Below are 18,083 nucleotides of genomic sequence, written 5' to 3' on the forward strand. Positions count from 1 at the left end.
ATCCAACTTAGGAAGCACCTATGTCTGACTGTCCTCCCTCAACAGGCTTTCCCTCGGAACTAGATGCTGGACTGAAAAGACAAAGCAACCTGGTGACTGCTGTGTCCTGGACTACAGTGCCCTGGGCTGCTGTGCCCTGGGCTGCTGTGCCCTGGGCTGCTGTGCTCTGGGCTGCTGTGCCCTGGGCTGCTGTGCTCCCTGGTATATTCAGATTAAAGCTGAGTTTGTTTCCCTGACTAGAAGATGATAAAAAAATTAAATTGTGTACAAAGTGGTGAGTTTCATTAGGACGTTTTCATAATCTTTTGTTTTTTGCTGATAATCCTTCCCTACACCTCTCCCTAGAACCTCTACCTACCTTTGCTGGTCCCCCTGCTCTTGGGTATTTTATTACTCTTTCTTTATCTGCCCCCATCCCTGCTCCCCATCCTGTGAAGCCTCTTCTCCTCTCAAGAGTCTCTTTTCTAGTATGACCTGTACTCACCCTCTCTCTATACACACACATAAAAAATAAAGTCTAGAATCTATATTTGAGAGAACATGTCACATTTTGTTTTTCTGAGTCCAGGTTGCTTTGTTTAAAGTAATAATTTCCAGTTCTATTCATGTTTTCTCTGGCTGTCATGATATCATTCTTCTTTATGGCTACATAAGGTTCCATCATGTACGTGCGTGTGCCACAGTTTCTTAACCATTCTTCAGTTAATGGAAAGAGTTTCGTAACCATTCTTCTCTTGATGGACATCTAGGTTGGTTCTCTTTGCTGGCTGTTGTGAACAGCAGCTGTAAACATGATGGTCAAGGATTACGGTACCATTTATGTTCAAGTGTAAATTAGATTGTGGCCTTGGCATTTTGTCATGATGTAGTTTCTAAGATTGTTTTAGTTCTTATTAGTTGGAAATGTACTTTGGAGGGAGATGATCCAAAGAACCATGAAGATTCAAGCAGGAATCTAGCAGAGATAACTAAGCCTATTCCAAATTTAGTGTTTAAGGGCGCCTTGCCATTGGTCTGTACTCTGCTGCCCTCTTCTGCTCAGAGAGTAGAAGTGTATTTTTAATGTTTTATTTATCTATTCACCTATTTATTATTTGTTTGAATGCTTGTTTTTTCTTTTTTCTTTTTCTTTCTTTTTTTTTCTGAGCTAGGGTCTTCCTTGCTGTACAGAGGAAGCTGGCTGGAAATCTCTATCCTCCTGAGTGCTGGGATTACAGATATGTATGTACCTCATGATGGATTGCATAACCATGTTTAAATTGACGTACTATGGAAGTGCAGAGTGGAGGCGAATTGATTACATCCCTGACAGGGATGTAGCTCACTTGATAGAGTACTGACTGTACAAGTTCCCGGGTTCGATCCCCAGCCCTGCATTAATAGGCGTGCTGGTACATACCTATAATCCTAGCACTTGGGATCTGGAGGTGGGAGGTCAGAAGTTCACAGTCATCCCGAGCTACATAGCTTGGTCTACATGATACCCTGTCTGAAAAAATTGTTTTGTTCACTTGAGGTTTTGAGGGCACAAGCGTGGTCATCTGATGCTCACACCACTAGTGCACACTGCCTGGATTCAAAGCAGGACACTCTTTCGATGGCTGGAAAGGGGGACATGGACACAGACAAACCAGTCAGTCACTCATGCTGTGTGCAGCCATCTCTGCATCCTGTCAGGCAGAGGGCCTGGACCAGCCCAGCAAGAACATGACCCAGAACAGCAGCAAGTTTAGATAAACTTGGAGATGTGGGTTGGGTTGAGCCATGGGCAAGTGATTTGGGACAGACTGCTTCCAAACCCAGGAAAGCCAGAAAGACCTTGAGACAGAGGCAGTGAAGTAGACATTTAATGGGTTCTTCAGCTGCTTGGTCAAATGAGAGTACCCCTACCCCAGAAACCAAGTCCCATAAGGACTTGGGAGGAGTCCTAGGATCATAACTTAGAGAATTCAGAAAGCGAGCCGAGAAAGCAGGTAGGGATGGACTTCTGGGGCAGCACAAGAGGATCTAAGGTGAACAAGTGTCTGGTGGGGGGATGTGTTAGACAAGTTTATTGTTTGGGTGGAGGTCTGACCTGATGGTGAGATAGGAAGTGTTCTGAAGCAAAGAGTTAAGGTGTCTGCTGAAAAACCGAAACAACCCAAACCCTCACACACTGCATACCCTGGAGTGGAACAAAGCTGTTTATATAGTGAAGTGAATGGCAGCTTTGTCTGAGGAGACAGTCAGTGGGAAGAGTGCTTGCTATGAAAGCAAGAGGACCGAGTTCAAATCCCATAAAAGCTGGGCATGACTGTGCACCTGTAATTGCTGTGTCAGAGGATGGAGACAGGTGGGTACTGGGTGCTGGCCAACCAGCCCAGCTAAACTGTCAGGTTCAGTGAGAGATCCTGTCTCATCAAATAAGGAGAGAGAGAGAGAGAGAGAGAGAGAGAGAGAGAGAGAGAGAGAGAGAGAGAGAGAACCAATGTCCTCATGCTTGCATGAGTACTCATATCTACACACATACATGCCCATGTACCACCTCTCACAGAAAATAGATACTTAATAAAATAATAATAGACAACTCTGAGATTATTAAGGAAACCCTGACTGTAGAAGCTAGAGTCTTAGCCACACTGGTTCTTCTAAGCAATGGTTGGTGTTCCATGTAGCGCAAATTCTAATTAATCTTAATAATAAAAACCCAGAGTCAGATGTCAGGGTAAATGCTGACAGATCAGAGAATTAAAGGAACTAGCCACAGTCACCTCTTACCTCTCCAACTCCTTAGTCCAAAAAGGGATGAGCTCCTGTCTCCTTCCGCCTTATATTCCACTCTCTACTCAGCCATATCACTTCCTGTCTCCACCTCACTAGTGCTGGGATTAAAGACATGTGCCTCCCAAGTACCGGGAACAAAGGCATGAGATCCCAAGTGCTGGGATTAAAGGTCTATGCCACCACTGCCTGGCTTCTATGATTAACTAGTGGCTAGCTCTGCACTCTGATCTCCAGGCAAGCTTTATTTGTTAGAGCACAAACAAAATACCACCACAGTTCCAGGTGGGAAAAACTGAGTTATGAAGAAAAAAGAGCAGCATATTATGTTTTAGACAGGCCCATACAACCATTTAAAAACTGATGTGATGTTTTGAGAACATGTCCAGGACACTAAACATAATACAATTTCAAATGAAAGTCTGAATTTTCCAGAACATTTCATCTGGTCTCTACTGGCCCAGTGGGACTAGGCTTTGGAATTGGGAGTTTCCAGTTAATTTTTGATAGGAATATCCATTTTATTTTGGTGTATTTAATTGGCTAGATACTTTTAATGCTGATCATTTGGCTGGAAATATTTGCAAATATTTTTGAGGGGAACATTTTTTTTTCTCAACAATTACCTAGTAAATATGATGAATGCAGATAGTCCATCTGGTGATTCCAGGCACCAACAATATTTTTTTCCCTTTATTTCCCAACTAGATTTTTTAGTCTAAATTATTCTGTTGTTTCTTTCAGGCAGCATCTGTCTCCTTGCGCAGAGTGGGCAGAACTGTGTTTGGGGTCTGAAACTATGGTTTCTTCTTGGCCAGGTTAATTTAGGAGACAATGATGTGTAGCCACTTGGATGGGGTTCTGCAGGGTACCCACTGGGATTTCCAGGTTCTCAGAACAAGAACTGGACCAGGACACACGGTAGTGACAGGAACAGAGAGTTTACTAGGGAAGAAAAGCACTTTAGAGAACGGGAATGAGCCTGAGTTGGTCAGAAGTTCCGTGACTCCCATGATGATGGGCAGTTAGGGACCTGTGTGGAGCATTCTCCTTGTGCATGCTTTTCCCAGATGGTAAGGAAGGGTTTCCAGCCTTTTCCTCTGTCATTGCTTCCTTTCATATGTCAGTTTTGACCCAGACTCAGCAACTAAGACACTTGCAACTTGTAGAGATGCCAGTTCACTGGTGGAATCATGTGTGTGGAAATCTGACATAATCAGGATCTCCCTTTCTCTCCCCCTGCCCTGGAATCTCCACTGAGAGAATTTCGAGGCTGTGCACAGAGTACGGTGTGGAGATGGTAGTGTTTATTACAGTGAAGTGGAACACTTTCAGGGGGACAGTGCCCAAAGGGACCACTCTGTGTTAGATACACTTCCAAGTGGGGAGAGTAGACAATGGCCAAACAGACCACTGTGCCGATCTTTATTACCTACATCTTAGGCAGGCTTTACCCTGTTTCTAAATTCTCTAGAATAGATAGCTTTCCCTAATGGGTTTTCCTGCCCAGGTGATTGATAGGCCCATGGATGAATTCTGGGAGGTCATAAGAGTGTGTTCTTGTTCATTACTAGGAAGCTTGCAACTAGATAGACTAGATAGTGATTTCACAATCTTCTGGGTAGTTCAGAAAGTCATGCCTCTACCTGAGGCCAGAAAGTCCACTCAGAGCCCATTCTTTTGATTCATAGTCACAATTCTGCTATTTCACTTTCACATTTAACAGGAGGTTTTACAATGGAGGGGTACATTCTTAAAGACCCCGAGTATCTAGCCATCTACCTAGCAGGGAGAGACAGAATGGCTGCTCCAGCCTGCCCTGCCAGTTGCCACCATGACTCAGATACAGGGAGACCCACCATTCCCCCTTGGGCTTCACCCCCTAGTGCTGATAGGAGCACAGGAGATCTGTGTTCAGGTCCAGAAGAAACACAAGGGTGTGAGCTGCAGACAGGCTGGGCGTTCTTGTGGGTATGGCAGCAATAGTGAGTCTTTCTCTTGGATAAAACCAGCCTGTTTTCATCCAGCACTTAAATGGCATTGCTCATTATCTGACCTTGTCCACTGGCTTCTCTGGTGTGATATGGACAGTTGATCTTTGGTTTTACTTGGGTATGTGCTCACTGATATTGAAGGAAGCCAGAGTTTGAATTTATGTCTGGTTACTTAATTTTTGCCCAGGTGGAATCAGCTTCTATTGTATGGAAGTACCATGCATCTTGGACTTCTAGGAAGATAGTACTAGGTTTGAATATTCATCGTTTGTGCTATTTGGAGTACAACATACATTTATTTATTTGAAGTGGGGTGGGAGTGTGTGCCACATCATATGTGTAGGCTGGAGTCAAGTTTTCTCGTTTTCCACCACGTGGGTCCTGGGAGTTGAACCCAGGTCATGAGTTTTGATGGCAAGTACCTTTACCCACTGAGCCATCTCACTGTCCAGACCTTTTCTTGTTCTTAGATAAGTTAGTTTATGCTCTAAGTACCGCTGATCCTTGTTATAACACAGTGCTGCCCAGTAGAGATAGTTTCCATCTACACCGTCCAGCATGGTGCCCAAATCACAGGGGCTGTTGGACATACACATGTGCCCAGTGCAGCTGGAAAACTGGGTTTTGATCAGTGAATTTGAACATCCCATTTGATAACATGGTGATGCTGTGCTGGATAGCACAGTGAACTGGAATCTGATTCTTTGGTTGAAAATGTGAGCAGTTGTGTTGAGGTTCGGCTGGATGAGTCTGTCCTGGGATACCCTGTAAGCTTCCATGGGTTATTGCTGCTCTGATCTGGCTGCACACACACACACTGTCTCAGTATCCCCTCTTTGTTTCTATCACAGTTTTGATGATTTGGATGTTTTGATTCCATCTAGGTTCAGCGAAATGAAGACAAGTCTACCACCTTGAAGCTGGCTGATTTTGGCCTGGCCAAACATGTGGTGAGGCCTATATTTACCGTGTGTGGGACGCCTACATATGTAGCTCCTGAAATTCTTTCTGAGAAAGGTAAGTGTTACCCTTTGCTTTTTGGTACTCAAGCTCAGCAAGCAACAAATGCCTTGCTTAGTGTTTTCCAACAAGGAGCAGTTAAAAAAAAATCTGAGTGCTGGAACTCATGCTTGCTAAAAAATTTATTTATTTGTGTGTGTGTGTGTGTGTGTGTGTGTGTGTGTGTGTGTGTGTGTGTGTGTGTAGGCAGGACAATGGGATGAAAGAGAGAACTGGGAGAGAAAATCTGTTCAGTGAAGGCCATTTGTACTCAGGTCTACTACTTGGAGAGAAAAATGGAAACATTTCTTATGCTAAAAGTTTAAAAATTCTGTGATAAACCTCCATGTAAAGGCGAAAGAGATCTCATTTCAAACTCGGAATATTCATTCCTCACTTATGAGGATCAAATGAACCACGTTGGCAATGTACTTTGCAAAGCATATAAACAAAAATTGTATGGAAGGTAGCTTGATAGCTGTTGTATTGGTAAGTGAATTTACCTATTGGCTGAGAGAGGCTCGGTGGGTTGAAAGCTTAGGCATAGGAGGAAGGCATGGTTAGTTCCCCATCAGCACGGGCACCTGAAGCTGTGATGAGGAGATGGAGCATGCCTGAGGCTAGGGGGTAGAGAATTCAGAACACTAGTTGTACTGGATGTAGAGAGTCAGTGGGTTGGGTACACTGAGCCAAGATTTATCCCAAACAGGAAGTGTTTAAATTTTGAATGATGGATGTCATGGCCGCTGTACTGTGATGACAGTGGTATAAAAGAATGCCAAAAGACATAGGACATTTGAATGCAAGCAAAGATGAGTTAGATGAGAGACAAAGCAAATTAGCATAAGCTTGTGGGGAAAGCACACCAACTAAACAGTATAGACTCACATCAGAATAGAGACATCGGTATAGACTGCATCAGTATAGAGACATTAGTATCGAGACATCAATATAGAGACAGTATATAGACAGATATCAGTATAGACCCACACTGTTGTCTTGTTAGCAAGGATGGGAAGTCCTGGATAAATATGTTATATTGGGACTCTTTAACCTGATGGCTAAATTGGTGAGCTGGTGGCTCTCCAGTGATGCCAGGACAAGAACAATTAAGCTCAAACCAGCCATGGGTCCTGCCTGCAGGAGGGAAAGCAGTCAGTAGAGGGCCAGACTACATGGAAATGGAACTGAATTACAAAAGAACAAGTTTGAGAGGCCAAGGCCAAGGTTTAAGAGAAGGTGGGGGCAGAAAAATCTGTCCCCGAGAGTTAACAGTGCTTGAGAATTGAACAGTCATCATCAAGTTGGCCAGCTTGTCCACTTTAGCCTCTTATTGATTTGTGTCTTGGTAAGCTTGCTCTGAGGCTTAGTAATGAACTTCTAATGTCCATTTAAAGCTACCAGCTGTGTTCATTTCCTAAAGGTGAGAAGTCAGAAAGTACTTGAAAATGTGTGCATGCCCATTTATGGGAGGGTGATAGGTGAGGCACATAAAAATCTCAGTTCTAGTTCCATTCTGTTCCTGTGGCGAACACCATGACCAAAAAAGCCACTTGGGCAAGGAAAAGGCTTATTTCATCTTGCACTTCCAGATCACAGTCAGTCACTTAGGGAAGTCAGATGGGTATGCAAGGCAGGAACCTGAAGGCAGACTGCTTGCTATTCCAACTTATTCACAAGCAAGGAATACAGTTGAAACCAAGGCAGAATGATTCTTGGTGGCTTGCTCACAGGCTCATGTTTAACTGGCTTTCTTATTCACCTTAAGCCTAGGGATGGTAATGCTCATAGTGGGCTTGGCCCTTTTACCTATATCAATTAATAATCAAGACAATTCTCTACAGATACTGCTCACAGGCTCACATTCAACTGAGACTCCCCTCTTAGGGGACTCTAGGCTATATAAAAGTTGACAGTTAAAGCTAACTAGGACAATTACTTTGTATATCTCCTCTCCAGTAAGTTACATTATATTTTAATCAGTGATCATATTTGTTACATTTCTTTTTGCTGAGACAAAATACCCAACAAAAGCAACTTAAGGGAGGAGGGGCTTTTTGTTTGTTAATGTTGTTGCACAGTTCAAGAGATAGAGTGTAACACCTTCTACCTGCTTGTTGAGTGGTTTCCTGTCTCTGTGTTCTTGCAGGTTATGGCCTGGAGGTGGACATGTGGGCTGCAGGTGTGATCCTCTACATCCTTCTGTGTGGCTTCCCCCCTTTCAGAAGTCCTGAGAGGGACCAGGATGAACTCTTCAACATCATCCAACTGGGCCAGTTTGAGTTCCTCGCTCCTTACTGGGACAACATCTCTGATGGTAAGATTTGGGGGTCTCTCTGTGATGGGAAGGAGAGCTGTGGGCCTCTTCCTACTCTTTTAAAGAGTGGCCTGGAGAGGTGTTTGGAGGGTGTGGATGAAACTTGGAGTGGTATGTCAACTATTCTCATGCATAGAGGAGGGACTTGGAGGATTCTCAGTTTAGATGTGGCCTTCCAGTCTGGATCCTCCTGGGATTTGGAAGGGGTGCTATGTTAACTTTTCCTGGGAAAGATGTTGTCCTGAGCGTGTTATGTCAGCACCATAGATGAACACACACACTTGTGTCTCTTTCCACAAAGGCAAAATTTATTGAGTAAATTCACAAAGCAATTTTAATGGTAGCAATTTGCCAGATTGGTAATTGGGCCAAGGTTAGCACATGTTCTTGTATTCCAGTCTTAGTTACTAATATTAACTCTTACATCATATATCACAGGAAAATTCACACACACACACACACACACACACACACACACACACACACCATACTACTGAATAGATACAAAAGGTTAAAAAGGGTTGCAGCAGAATTTCAAGAGGTTTCAGAAATGGGCAGATAGAGATGTAAGTAGAATCTGTATTGATAAGATAAGGAACCCAAATTAAAGACAGTTACAAGGCTGCCATTGCCAGGCTGCTGTCCCTCACTGCCACTGTCAGTCAAGCTGCTGTCCCTCACTGGGTTTGAGAGTGAAGTGTCAGCCTTAAGTCTGGCTGAGAGGTTAAAGGACAGGGTGGGGTCTATAGCCAGGGCTGATGGACAGGTGGCAGATCCAGACAGGCAATCAGGAGGAGGGGTAGGTGGCAGTTGAGTAGGCTTTGTCAGCAGTGGGGACAGAGCTGAACTGAAACCCCAGGGACACCTGGGAGTATTCTGCCTGTTGGTCCTTGATACACTTACCAGGTATCACATAACAGAATGATGGAGGACTCCTGCCATTACAGTGCTGAGTGTCTTCTTTATGGGTCCAAGTCAGGGTGTTACACCCTTTTCTCAGTCTGGTGTGTTTAAGTTCTTGGGCCTGGTACCCATATTTCCCTATGGTCTCAATTCACTCCAATAAATTTATAAGTGGCTCGTTTTCTACTATGGGGAATAAGTTATAGGCCTGAGCCTCATGAGTGGTACTATGTGGGCAGTCTTCGTCATGTGTTCACCCAGGTGCACTGCCCCCTCTATCCCCAGGATGGACGGATGGTCCCAGTCATGTGCTCACCCAGGTGCATAGCCCCCCTTTTATCCCCAGGATGGAGTCAAATTTATGTATAAAATGGAGTCTCTCAGGACAAGGAAAGTCTGAAAATGCCATTGTCTTCACCAATATGGAGTCTAGTGCAGCCTGATTACAGTAGATGTGAAGAAACATCTCTTTACTCGAGATACACCCACAGACAACAGACCAGAGCAGCAATTCCATAAAAGTGCAACTTGGGGAACCAATGAGTTTATTGAATTTACTTACATAGTATGGGTGAAGAGTGACTTACAGGAACAAGAGTGACCCAAACAACACTGAACAGTTCCACCCCATCCTGGATGATGACCTTGTGGAAATTGCCTTATAGAGTTATCTTTTCTGTTAGCCTTCCACTTTCTTTATACTCCAGCACTTTCCAAGATCACTTGTAGTTGGGTGTAGCCATAAGTTTCTCCGGTCCCACCTGGCCCCACCCTCCTGTGTTTCTCCAGTACTGCCCAGCCCCCCAGTCTCGCAGTCACTTATAAAATAATCACTCAGAGGCTTAATATGAATTGCAAATTCTATGGCCTGTTGGCTCAGGCTTCTCACTAGCTAGCTCTTATAACTTAATCCATTTCTATCAATCTATGCATTGCCACATGGCTTCGGGGCTTACCGGTACTTTCACATCTTGCTTCTCCTGGCTGCAGCTCACAGCGTCTCCCCACTCTCCTTTCTTCTCCTCTCTCTCCAGTTGGAATGTCCCGCCTAACCTTATTCTGCCTCACCATTGGCCAAACAGCTTTATTTATCAACCAATCAGAGCAACACATATTCACAGCATGCAGAAAGACGTACCACAGCAGTTGGGGGAAGGGAGAAGGGAGGAATGACTGGACTACCAACTGTAGCTCCATATCCTGCTAGGAGGTATCAGTGGCCGTCAGCATCACAGACTTAGCTACCCCTATATTGTTCTGCTCAGATGGTTGCTGTGGTTACTGGACTAAAGTCATAGGCACTCCAAAATGGTCATGGGATGGTCAGGTAAAGAAAAAAAAAACATACTATAATAGAGTGGTGCAGAGCCTGCCCAGCTTGAACTAGGCAGGGTAGGAGAAGTCTGTGACTTCTGGACTCTGGAGTTTACTTTTGGGGAGGGGCTGACAGGTGTGGGAGCAGCTGATACTGAGTTAGGGGCACCTTTCAAGAAGGGTGAAAACATGGGTGTTTTCTTTCTGTGTTCCGTGAATCAGGAGGAGAGCCTACAGAGCTGGGGTGAAGGGTAGGGGGTTGACGATTGGGAAGGCAGGGACTTGGGGAGAGTCTCTATTTTCTACTCACCCACCACCCTGCCTACCAGTTAGTTTTAGGGGGAGAGAGAGAAGTGGGTAGGTTTGAGAGAGAAGCTAAGTTAAATGTCCCTCAAGGGAGCCATAGACAGATAAGCATGGCAGGGTGGAGGTCTGAAGCAAGAGCCTTCCAGTTCTACCAGACAAAGGAGGTCTCTACATTTAGAGGTTTCTGAGGGGGCGGGTGGTGGTGGTTCTGGGCCCAGTGGAAGCAGACTTAGTTAATATGTGATCTATGCTGTGTACCTACATCCAGGTTGCCTCTGGTTCCCAGGAGGGAGAGGAGGCTAGGCTCTTAGTGAGAAGGATGGAAGGCTGCAGCTGCTGTGAGTCTCTTCACAGCTGGAGGTGGCCTGTCTGTCATCCACAGTAGACTGCAGTGAGGCGGGGCTGGATCCATGAGGCTTTTACCCCTGGGGGGTAAGGAGGTGGGGGTGGGGTTGGAGGTGGGATCTGGTTTCTGACAGTCTTCCCATCTCTCTATGGTCAGGAAGCGTTTGAGTAGGAAGTAAAATTCATTTGATTTAGTGTTAATGGCTGCTTAGGTTTCTTTACATGTTTGTCAGTATGCAAAACTATTTGTCAGCTTAGGAAAAGGGAACATGTTTTATTTAAAAGTTGGTTAGTTTGGTATAAAAATTTAAAGTACATAGATGTGGTGCATGGTCTGTTTCCTTGGCCTGGGTATGTGGATGTTAGGGGTGGGGCTAGAAAAAGTGAACAGCTGTCCTCCACAGCTGGGCTACCTAGCCCTGGTCACACATGGCTAATTCTAAGTGAATTATTTCAGGGTTAATAAAGTAAGGTTTTATTTATTCAGCATCACTAGCTAGATTTCTCTTCCCCTTTTCTTTCTCTCCCATTTCCTCTTCCCTTTCCTCTCCCATTTCCTCTTCCCTTTCCTCTATCATTTCCTCTTCCCTTTCCTCTATCATTTCCTCTTCCCTTTCCTCTATCATTTCCTCTTCCCTTTCCTCTATCATTTCCTCTTCCCTTTCCTCTATCATTTCCTCTTCCCTTTCCTCTATCATTTCCTCTTCCCTTTCCTCTATCATTTCCTCTTCCCTTTCCTCTCCCATTTCCTCTTCCCTTTCCTCTATCATTTCCTCTTCCCTTTCCTCTATCATTTCCTCTTCCCTTTCCTCTCCCATTTCCTCTTCCCTTTCCTCTATCATTTCCTCTTCCCTTTCCTCTATCATTTCCTCTTCCCTTTCCTCTATCATTTCCTCTTCCCTTTCCTCTATCATTTCCTCTTCCCTTTCCTCTATCATTTCCTCTTCCCTTTCCTCTATCATTTCCTCTTCCCTTTCCTCTATCATTTCCTCTTCCCTTTCCTCTATCATTTCCTCTTCCCTTTCCTCTATCATTTCTTCTTCCCTTTCCTCTATCATTTCTTCTTCCCCTTCCTCTATCATTTCTTCTTCCCCTTCCTCTATCATTTCCTCTTCCCTTTCCTCTATCATTTCCTCTTTCCTTTCCTCTTTCTTTCTTCCCCTACTTTTCCTTTGCTTGCACTTTTTATCCTCCCCTCCTCTGCTCTGCTCTCCTCTCCTGTCCCCTCCCCTCCTCTCCTCTCCCCTTCTCTGCTCTCCTCTCCTCTGCTCTGCTCTCCTCTCCCCTCCTCTGTTCTCCCCTCCTCTGCTCTCCTCTCCTCTCCCCTTCTCTGCTCTCCTCTCCTCTGCTCTGCTCTCCTCTCCCCTCCTCTGTTCTCCCCTCCTCTGCTCTCCTCTCCTCTGCTCTGCTCTGCTCTCCTCTCCCCTCCTCTGTTCTCCCCTCCTCTGCCCTCCTCTCCTCTCCCCTCCTCTGTTCTCCCCTCCTCTGCTCTCCTCTCCTCTGCTTTCCCCTCATCTCCTCTCCTCTCCCCTTCCCCCTGCTCTTCTTTCCTTCCTTCTTCTCTTTCTTCTGTCCTTTCCTTCATTTCTTTCCTTTTTCTTTTATTAAATTATTATGACTTTTTGGACAGGGCCTCACTCTAGCCCAAACTATCTGGGAACTCACTATGTAGCTCCCTCAGGCTAGCTCAGACTCAAGTGATCCTCCTTCCTTAGCTTAACCTAATCTCTAATGCTTGCTTGGTGGTCATGAGCGGTTGGAACAGGTCTGGGATGTTCCATCTCCTGTCATTCACTCTGAACAAGGAAAACTTGTTTGCATTCCCATAGTGCTGATGTGGAGGCATGGGCTCCCACTTCATGGCTCGGAAGGAAAGAACACTATAAACCACATGTATTCATCATTCTTTTCCCAATTTCTGCCCCTCCCACAGCTGCCAAAGATCTGGTGAGACATTTGCTGGTAGTGGACCCCAAGAAGCGGTACACGGCCCACCAGGTCCTTCAGCATCCCTGGATTGAGATGGTTGGACATCCCAGCACAGTGAACCCACAGAAGGAGGAGTCCTCCAGCAGTGAGGGTCGCTTCCAGAGCCAGCACAAGAAGGTTGCCGAGCAGGTGGCATAATCCTGTCTGGGGCATCTATCCTGCCTGCTCTCCTTGAGGACACAGAAGGGTGGAAGTCTAGAAGAAGACCATGCAAGGTGCTTCCCAGACTAGAGAAAGAGAAGAGACACCTGGAATATTCTAAAGAGTGTTTAAAAAGGAAGTCCTAATGTTAAAAGCTCTATGATATTTTAGATTGTATATCGTAAGAATTGCCTCGAATGAAGAATTTTGATAGTAACAATTCTGTTTCCTCCTTGTAGTCAAGTTCATAGTGGGCTACATGAGTGTGTTTTCCATGGCTTGAGCTCCCCCATATGATGAATGAGGTGAATCCTGGCTTTTCTATTTTAATAAAACATCTCTGGGTTACAGACAAATAACTGCCTGTTCAGTGGTGGGGAGAGCTGGGGAATACAATTCAACACAGCTGTGTTTTAATATTTGACAGTTGTGGTAAAATCTTGTTTTCATCTCAGAATAGCAAAGAGACCAACAAATATGATTCTATGGGCTGAAATTCCATAAAAAACCCACTTTTTTGGTGGTGGGGAACGTCTGCAGGCTGACTGATTAGAACTTCATGATTATGGAGAATTGGAATGTACAGATTGAGAGCCAAAAATTATCTTTAGTCTCCTTAATAGTTATGTATCACCAAACTGTATATTTGACCTAGCAGATAAAGCTGTTAGAACCTATTAACTCAGCTGACTGCCAGCTTCTACTAATCCCAAAGCTAAGATGTTGTAGCATCCAGAGCCTACAGAAAAGACGTCCCTGCTCTGCCGTCAGCCCCTACCTGATCCCACCACCAGTATACTTGGTAAATTCATTGATTTGTGACTTTATTGTATTTTGTGATAATAATAAAATCATGTAACCATTTCCAGGATGGGATGTGTCATTTGGGACAACATGAATGCGTGTTGCCAGGCTACGATCACTCACAATTGGCGCAGAATAAACAATTTCTTATTCTTTTTGAAGCAAGAGCTGTGTATTTTGTGTTGATAATTTTCATCCTACTTTACAGATGGAAATTGGGTTTAGGAGGGGCCTGATTTGCCCATCATTACTTAGCTTACAAAAAATCTTAGCTGTTGGAGGTGGACCTCAGTGCAGAGCAACCCCGCACCCCTGTTCTTGTTCCAGCTTCTGCTCTTGTTGCGTTACTTTCACTGTGGAGTTAAAGAAGCACCAGGTCCTGCTAGGTAGAGAGAAGGAGAAATGGATGGAGGAGAAACAGGGAATTACTATCCCATTCCCAGAGAGGCACAGGCTCTCCCTGAAGGGCTTATGATAGTTCTAGTACCCATGCTTCTTACCTCATGGAGATGATCAGATGGTGGTCTGTGATGTGGGTAGATGCATGTAGAGAAAGATAAATTACTCTCTTGCTCACCTCAGTCACTTGCAGCAGCTGGTGCATATTTCTGTGTATGTGTAGGTACACAGGTATGTGGAGGCCTGAGGACACCCTTAGATGCTGCTCCTCAGGTACCGTCCGTCCATCCTGTGTTTTGAGACACGTGTGGAAATCACCAAATAGGCCAGGCTGGCTAGTCAGTGATCCCCAGATAGCCACCTGCCACTGCCTCCCTACCATTGGGATTACAGTACTCCATCGTGCCCAGCTTTTGCATGGGTTCTGGGCCTTGAACTTAGGATCTCATGCTTGCAAGGTAAGAGCTTTACAGCCATCATCTCAGGGCACCTGCAGGAATTACCCTGAATTCTGTAGCAAAAGAAGTGTGGTCAAAAGACTTGAAAAAATCACAACAGAACAGACATCTTACTCTGTAGCCCAGGCTAGCTTGGAACTCACTATATAGCCCAGACTGGCCTACCATTCATGATGACCCTACTGTCTCAGTCTCCCCCTGCTGGGATTACAGGCACCAGGTCCTCTCTGGGCAAGAGCAGGACCAGCAGCTGTCCTCTTGGACACACATATCCAAGTGCTTGCTTCTCAAGGCACTTGTCTGACATGTGCCCAGGTATGCTGCTTCTCCCTGGGAATCACAGCTTTCTGAGCACAGCAGCCAACTGCCTCAGATGGCCATCCTTATCCCTTCTCCTTACACAATGCAGAACAGCCTACACCAAGGCATCCTCACTTGAGTGTCGCCTTGAAATGGCAGCTTGTAGGGTGTGACCCAAAATGAACAAAGGCCAGGTGACACTTAGTGGTGAAAATAGGACCAGCAGTCATTTCCTGCCCACCACGTCCCCATATCTCACTCCCCACAAACCAGTCTTTCTCCATTTTGAGCAGCAGGTGGCGCTGCTGGCATTTGGAATCATAACTGGCACAGCAGTTGAGCACTCGGGTGGAGCCAATGGGATTTGAGCACCTAAGTCCTTGACCCCCAGTTGTAGGTTTATTTGCCTGTTCATCTTGGTCCCAGTGCTTCTGCCACCTGCCACAAAAAGAGCATGCCATGGGACTTCCGAGTCAAAGAAGACAGACCCCTGGAGGGGACCAGAAGCTGGCTCATACACAGGAATAGAGTGGCCCTATCTGACCTTCTGAATGACTGAGAACAACAGATGGTTGTAATTATGAGCCGTGGAAACTGGGGGGTTGTTTGTCATGAGACACAGCATAATAAACCCAAACCAGACTATGGTGAGTCATGTAAGCACTTCCTTTAGAGAAAGAAAGGTCTAGTAAACCATTTATGATGATTAATGTTGATTGCCAATTAACAGACTCTAGAATCATCTGGAGATGGGTCTCTGGGCATTTGTGTGGGTGGATTATCTAGATTACATTGTTTGAGGTGGGGAGATCCACCCACTGTGGGCAGCACTGTTTCCCTGGTTGCAATCCTGGGGTGTAAAAATGGGAAAAGGAGACCTAAGTGGCAGTACTCATCCCTCTCTGTCCTGACTGTGGGTGTGGGGTAAGCACCTGCTGTAAGTGATGCTGGGTTCTTTCCCATCACGATGGCCCGTGCGTTGAACTGGGAGTGAAAAGAACCCCTTTTACTGCTAAGTTGCTCTTATCAAGGTAGTTTTTTTTTTTTTAAATCACAGCAGCAGGAAAAGGAACCAAGACTTCCTCTATATGGACTCCATCCATCCATCCATCCATCCATCCATCCATCCATCCATCCATCCAACCATCCATCCATGCATTTATCTACCAAATAGCGGTGTGTGTGTGTGTGTGTGTGTGTGTGTGTGTGTGTGTGTGTGTGTGTGTATGTGTGTGTGTGTGTGTGTATGTGTGTGTGAGAGAGAGAGAGAGAGAGAGAGGCAGAGAGAGAGACACAGAGACACAGAGACACACACACAGACAGAGATCAGGAGAGTAACAGAGTCACACAAACACAGAAATAGAGGGAGAGAGACAGAGACAAAGACAGAGAGACAGAGAATGTTGTATGATTTCTGGAGAGACATGAACAGAGATACAGTACCAATGGCAAACCAGAGAAAAGATTCCACCCAAGTCTAGCTTGGTGATCAGTTAGCTTGTTGGGGTTATTTACAGGATCATGGATGAAGAGTTACTTAGAAGAGCATGTATGTATGGTGGTATTTTATTTGAAATGTGATTTTAATTGTATGTTAATAAATAAAGTTGCCTGGGGGTTAGAGCTATTAGAGCCATAGCAAGAGCATGGTGGTGGTGGCACACGCCTTTAATCCCAGCACTTGGTAGGCAGAGCTAGGTAGATCGCTGTGTGTTCAGGGATACAGCCAGCATTGGAGACACATGCCTTTAATCTCAATACCAACCATAGAAGACCTGGAAGTCTCTACAGACAGGCAATGACGAGGCAGTCATGTGTTTGGGTTTACAACCAATGAGAAGGTAGAACAGAAAGACTATATAAAGACAAACACACAGGAAGTAGCTCTTTTTTGGAGAGGTCTCCTGGCTGAAGAGGCTAGCTGCAGCAGGCTGGTAAGGCTATTAGCTCTGATCTCTTGGCTTTCTTCTTTGCATTGGTTCTGAGTTTCTTATTTAATAAGACGATTGGTTACATCTACATGTATGACTCAAAGGTGGCTGCCTCACTGAGGAGCCCAGCCCAGCATGAGCAATAATTTATGGAAGCTGTGTGGTCAGAGCTCCCTGCTCAAGGTGTAGGCAGCTCTCCTGAAGAGTTGACCTCCCCCTCTGTTGTTTACGCTGTATACATAGTCTCACATTTTAGATAGTTACACTCCCGACTCTTGTAATTTTAGTAACTTTCTGAGCCTTGGAAGTTTCATTAGTTTGAGTCTTCATTTTGAACCTACCTCCTCCCTCTAGGGGGATTGTTTCAATTCAGAGGAAATGGCTGCACAACAGTCAGAGAGACACAGAGTCAGAGAAATGGAAACAAACTAGAAAGAAAGAAACTATTTTACACACTGTAAATGTATGTTAAATTGTAACGTTAAACATTACAGACAATACCAGGTACACATTTATTTCTTTCTTGCTCTCTCTCTCTCTCTCTCTCTCTCTCTCTCTCTCTCTCTCTCTCTGTGTTTTGAGACAGGGTTTCACAGAGTAGCCCCAGCTGTCCTGGAACTCATTTTGTAGACAAGGCTGACTTTGAACTCAAAGAGATCTGTCTGCCTCTGCTTCCTGAGTGCTGGGATGAAAGGTACATGTCCAGCATTAGGTGCACATTTCTTATTCCTGCCACCCATGGTCCACCACATAAACAAAAGAAAATCACAAATTAACTTAATGTAAAGCCACATCTATGATCCGTGCCAGCTTGATGGACTGGGTGATGTTTTGTGTTCTTACAATTGTCTTTTGCATGGTGAACATGACCCCGACTATTCTGTCCCAGGTTCTTCTGAATTAGATATGTGTGTGACACAGATAGGACACTTTGGTTCCTTTCACACAGCCCTTTCTATGACAAGTGTGCAGCTTGTACCTGAATCTCTGGGCTTTGGTTGATGCAAATGCATCCCTAAGACGTTAGCTTGCCTCTGGCAGAATCTCCCAGCATCCCCTGAAATGAAAAATAAACTTGATAATGGAATCCAGTTTGATTCCATTATCAGTCTGATAACCTGGT

The 18,083-nt window shown here is 45.0% G+C and overlaps 1 protein-coding gene across 1 annotated transcript in view; it reads left to right on the forward strand.

Annotated features, from left to right (window-relative positions):
- Dclk3 (doublecortin like kinase 3) overlaps window positions 1-14,037 on the forward strand; it is a 57,576-nt gene extending 43,539 nt beyond the window's left edge. Inside the window, exons 3-5 of the mRNA XM_052722386.1 lie at window positions 5,639-5,771; window positions 7,903-8,070; window positions 12,872-14,037. Of these exons, the coding sequence (XP_052578346.1) occupies window positions 5,639-5,771; window positions 7,903-8,070; window positions 12,872-13,065 (495 nt within the window). The 3' untranslated portion in view covers window positions 13,066-14,037. The remainder of the gene's footprint in view (window positions 1-5,638; window positions 5,772-7,902; window positions 8,071-12,871) is intronic.
- The last annotated feature ends 4,046 nt before the right edge of the window (window positions 14,038-18,083 follow it).

This window comes from Peromyscus californicus, unplaced genomic scaffold (genome assembly GCF_007827085.1).
Source record: "Peromyscus californicus insignis strain IS unplaced genomic scaffold, ASM782708v3 Scaffold_11__1_contigs__length_118956290, whole genome shotgun sequence".
Lineage (NCBI taxonomy): Eukaryota > Metazoa > Chordata > Mammalia > Rodentia > Cricetidae > Peromyscus > Peromyscus californicus.